Here is a 5423-nt window from a genome sequence, read left to right as displayed (position 1 = left end):
TAATTCAAGTAGCTGTACAATATTGCGGATGATTTTGATGTTATCCTTGATTGTATTGAATAGACCGTGTTTGTTTCAAGTTATATTTGTTGATTCCTAGGAATAAAATGATAGAAATATATATGCCTATGTTTGTTAAAAGTTTACTAAATTTTATTCCCAGGTATAAAATGTTCTTGGGAATAGAAAAATTTTCCCAAAGAAAAGGGTGGGAATAAAGTTCTCATTGAGATGAGAATAAATTTATACGTAATTTCCTATTATAATCCTTATTTTTATGGTTCATAGGAATATTATAAAGCTAACCAAACATATTTTTTCTAAATATCTAGGAATAAAATTATCATCTTTATATTTTAAGGAATGTTATTCTTGGAAATAAATTTGGTAAACTTGAAACAAACACACATAAGACTATTATTACTGAAATGAAATTAGATTTAATTCTTTGTTTAAAAATATTAAAGAGATTTTATTTCCTTAAAAAAAAGACTAATTATCAATATTTGCCTATTTAAACAAAAATTGGGTTATGTTAACCCATGTCCCGAGACACCAGTTAAGAAGTCAAATATAGTAATATGTGCATTAAAATGCTTAAATAATAACCCAAAAAAGGATATTTCTTAAAAAAAAAAACCAAAAAGGATAATATTTACATTTAAAATTATTTAATCAATGCATTAAATACTTTCTCCTTTGCCTTAATATTTCCTCTTTTAGCTTACTTAACCAGTGGATCGCTAGTTAGCATTAAAAAAAAAATATTGTGGAAGAGTAATTTTATTGCACTAATTTATCAAGTGAATCTACACAAAGTAAAAAAAAAATTCTATATCTCTTTTAGATATATAAAAATTCTATATCTCTAATTTACTGAAATATACCGCGTGATTGACCCATACAAATAATACTAATACACTCCTATGTTTTTTACTTTGACTGAAATATTAATATATGTTTTTTCTTGACTCAAAAATATTAATATATGTTTAGCCATGCTGTCTTCCATGTATTGTAATTTTTCATATCAAATCATTAACATGAGATAGTCGGCACAATCTCATAATCTCAAAGTTAATACACAACCTTCAATCACAAATCCATCACATATCATAATATTCCCCCTCTAATTGGATCATAACCATACTTCATATATAAACCACATCACCACAACACACACATCCCAAAACCACAAAGCACAAAATAAGTGCTTCCCTCTTCTTCTCTTCTCCAAAGAAGCAGAAGAAGAACCAAAAAACAAACATAACACACCACACAATGGCAAAAGAAAGAGAAAAAAAGCTCTTCACAACCTTGTTTGGAAGCTACGCAGCTGAACTTAAACTTCTAATTACAACCCTTCTACTTCTTTGCACCGTTGCTACTTTTCTTCAATTTATTCCTTCTCGTTTCACTATTTCAGCTTCTGATCTTCGCTTTTGCATCTCTAGAGTCTCCACAAGCCAAACACTCCTTAACACAACCACAAACACAAACACAAACACAAACAACTTAACAGTAACGGAGAAACTTAGCACCGTTACTTCAACACCTCCACCAAATCTTCCTCCACCGCCACCATCTCCACCGTTAGTTCAAACTGAACATGTAACAGAAAACGGAATTATCAAACGCGCTTTTAACCCTTACGGTTCAGCAGCTTATAACTTCATAACCATGGGTGCTTATCGTGGTGGTTTAAACACTTTTGCCATTATTGGCATAGCTTCTAAACCACTTCATCTTTATAGTAAACCGACTTACGAGTGTGAATGGATCTCTGATACCGACGCTGACACCAACGTCGGTGTCAGAGACCCAGTCACAACAGTAGGTTACAAGATCCTCCCTGACTGGGGCTACGGCCGTGTTTACACGGTCGTAATCGTTAACTGTACTTTCCCAAAACCCTTAAACACTGATAACTCCGGTGGGAAGCTGATTCTCAATGCCGCCACTTCAGGTGGTGGCGACACCAGCTTAAACATAACCGATAGAATCGAAGCTCTCACAGAACCGAAAAACAGTGTAGATTTCAACATTTTCACTTCAAAACCAAAGTATGATTATTTCTACTGCGGTTCATCCTTATATGGAAACTTGAATCCACAGCGTGTTCGTGAATGGATCGCATACCATGTGAAATTCTTTGGACCAAGTTCACATTTTGTGATACATGATGCTGGTGGTGTTCATGAAGAGGTTTATGAAGTTTTGAAACCATGGATTGAACTTGGGTATGTTACATTGCAAGATATAAGGGATCAAGAAAGGTTTGATGGGTATTATCATAATCAGTTTATGGTTGTGAATGATTGTTTGCATAGGTATAAGTTTATGGCTAAGTGGATGTTCTTTTTTGATGTGGATGAGTATATCTATGTTCCTCCTAAAAGTACTATCAAATCTGTGCTTGATTCTTTATCCGAGTACAATCAGTTTACCATTGAACAGATGCCTATGAATGCTAAGCTTTGTCACTCTGCTGATTATGGAAAAACTTATAGGTACATTGTTCTTATTCTTTAACTTTTCATTTTGTATATTATGGTTGTTTTGTTTTTGTTATGATTGTTTATGTGCTGTCAAATTGATGCAAATTATGAAGTGAATTTCTATGTTGGTTATGGAATTGATTGGTTAAGATTTTGTTAGATTTCTAGTGGATCTGTTTTAGCCAATGTTTGATATCAGAGTGGGGGTATATTAGAATCATGACGACATAATTTTCATAAACTACACTTTATAACTTCTGTTAAATCACGGTGGATTATCGTGGTTCTTTTATATCTGCTGTGATACCGAACATATATTTAGTGTGTGTGAGAGATTAAAGCGGTTTAAGGTGAATTGAATCTTTCTAACGGTTATGTGAGGTGGAGTGAGTATTTACTATGGTAGTTCAATTGAAGGAAGAAAATTGATGTCATTGGTTTTTATTATTACTTATTTTGCTTTGTTACTCAAATAATGTTGTAGATCTTGAGTGGTTGAATATTGTTATTTTTCCTATTGTGGGGGGTGGGGTGATTGATTGGTGTGGTATATATTATTGCATACTACCCTGTTTTGATCTTGGAATTTGCCATGCCTTAGGACAGGTCTATGTGGTGGGGTCTCTTTTGAATTTGTTTCTAGGATGATTAATTTCTTTACTAATTTAATTTATTAGCTGGACCATTTTGTTAACCGTTTAAAATAAGAAATTGGTCTTGTTTTGTGAAAGGTTCTTTATGTGTTTACCAAAAGTTTAGAACTAGTCTTCAATTAATTCGCAAATGTCTTCATCTTGAATTAGTTCATGTTGAATTAGTTAAAGGCTCTATCTATTATTACTAGTAGCATTTGTCTATGATCTTAATTGTGGTAATTGAAAAAAGCATAGAGGATGGTAAAAAGTGGTATGAAAATCTTTATGATCATTTATTTTGATTGATGTCGGTCTCATATTATGAACCGTTGCTTGCATGGACCCCAAGTGAAAAATCATATAGGCGTGTGGCATGGAGATGATGGTTTCCCTGAACTTTCATGCATATATATATATATATATATATATATATATTGAATTGAATTTGATCTTAGATTAGAACCCTTATTTCTTTGTCTACAAGTGAGACTTGATCATGACTGATTTGTTTGTTGTGCACTCAACCAACCCTTTTAATTAATACTATTTCATAATTACTGTTTACAATGTTCACAGTTCCACTCCCACAACAATGTTAGATCCAGCTGTAATTTGGATCCAGCTCGTGGTTAGAGATTCTCCGCATTCATGTAGTTGAGACTTCAATAACAGTTCGATCAGGGTCGGACAATGTCGATTCTTACTTGATTTTGACTTGTACTTTCTTAAATTGTCCGATCTTGGTCGAAGGATCATTGATGTCTTGATTAAATGAATGCGGAATTCTCTGGTTGCATTAGGGAATCCGAATTCCTGTAATCTAACCCAATTTTGTTGCTCAATATATGTTTAGATTTTATTAATCACGAATAAAATAATTTTACATAGAGGTCTAGGTACATAGGGAGATATGAAAAGTATACATTAAAAAATTATGTATTCTGAATAAATAAAATTATTTTGTCATCATACGAAATAGGAAAAGCTTGTATTGAGGTGTGAAATGGAATGTCTTGTTGCTTTACAGTTGGTTTGAAAACAACAATTGCTATAGTATTATTTGTAGCCATGTTATGTGTAATTTTTCTCACATGGGTTTGGGTATATGAATTTTCAGGAAATGGGGAATTGAGAAGTTGGTGTACAAAGATGTAAAGAAAGGGATTAGAAGAGACAGAAAATATGCAGTGCAACCACGTAGCTTATTTGCAACTGGTGTTCACATGTCACAAAATTTAGATGGAAAAACAACTCACAAAACTGAAGGAAGGATAAAATATTTTCACTATCATGGAACCATAGCTCAAAGAAGAGAATCATGTAAAATGTTTCTAAATTCAACAGCAACCACATATGACAAAACACCTTATGAGTTGGATACAACTTTGAGAGACCTTGCTGGTGTGATCAAGAAATTTGAGCAAAAGATGATTGGAAACAAAGTACAGAAGACACGGCTATGACAGCTTCAAATATTTTATTCTTTTTTCATCAAACCATATAGATATTATAATGTCTTAACTTTTGTGGTAGCATAGAAATTTATTGAGCGGTTCTTATTTTATTTTTTATTTCGTATATTTACAGATGGGAGTATATGTCTATATGATCATGTTTCTTTTTTAATGTTTCTTTTGCGTTTTATATTTTTTAATTCTATTTTATTTGTTTGTAAAAAGATAATGAATAAAGATGAATGGTCCCAATAATGTTGTCGGTGTGGGGCATTTGAGAAGGGTATCCCCACCTACAGTGATGTCATATGGAGGAGGGTGTCTTTTGTTTTTCTGTTGCTTTGCGGGCTTGCCTGCATCTGATTTTTTATTGTAAAAAAAAAAGATAAAAGATAAGCATAACCGTATAAGAAAATTCATAAAAATTTTGTTTAATTTTTATTTAGGTTTAAATGTGTCATTGGTCCTTGCACTTTCATCAGATTTTGGCATTGGTCCCTGCAGTTTTTTTTGTTTGACATCGGTCCCTGCACTTTGTAAAAATATTGGTATTGGTTCCTCTGTTAACTTTCTGTTAAAAAAAAACGCAAAACCAACGGAGTGCCACGTGGCCCAATCATTTCACGCCACGTGGCAATAATATCAATATTTTTACAAAGTGCAGGGACCAATACTAATATTTTTACAAAGTGCAGGGAGCAATACCAATAGTTTTGTGTTTTTTTTAACAGAAAGTTAATAGCGGGACCAATACTAATACTTTTACAAAGTGCAGGGACCAATTTCAAACAAAAAAAAGTGTAGGGACAAATACCAAAATCTGATGAAAGTGCAAG

The 5423-nt window shown here is 32.7% G+C and overlaps 1 protein-coding gene across 1 annotated transcript; it reads left to right on the top strand.

Moving 5' to 3' along the window:
* Positions 1 to 1038: 1038 nt before the first annotated feature.
* LOC25488195 (galactan beta-1,4-galactosyltransferase GALS3) lies at positions 1039 to 4868 on the top strand. Its single transcript, XM_013607865.3, has 2 exons — positions 1039 to 2510; positions 4251 to 4868. Exons 1-2 carry the CDS (start codon positions 1282 to 1284, stop codon positions 4594 to 4596), a joined length of 1575 nt encoding a protein of 524 aa, XP_013463319.1. The 5' UTR covers positions 1039 to 1281; the 3' UTR covers positions 4597 to 4868.
* Positions 4869 to 5423: the final 555 nt, after the last annotated feature.

This window comes from Medicago truncatula, chromosome 2 (genome assembly GCF_003473485.1).
Source record: "Medicago truncatula cultivar Jemalong A17 chromosome 2, MtrunA17r5.0-ANR, whole genome shotgun sequence".
In the NCBI taxonomy this organism is placed as follows: domain Eukaryota; kingdom Viridiplantae; phylum Streptophyta; class Magnoliopsida; order Fabales; family Fabaceae; genus Medicago; species Medicago truncatula.
Note: the sequence above shows the minus strand (reverse complement) of the source record. Positions and strands in the feature narration are given on the sequence as shown.

Bases quoted from the DNA above. Each gene is read 5' to 3' on its own strand.
- LOC25488195 (XM_013607865.3), top strand. From the start codon at position 1,282: ATGGCAAAAGAAAGAGAAAAAAAGCTCTTCACAACCTTGTTTGGAAGC. The intron at 2,511-4,250 runs GTACATTGTTCT...ATGAATTTTCAG, and splicing joins GATTATGGAAAAACTTATAG to GAAATGGGGAATTGAGAAGT.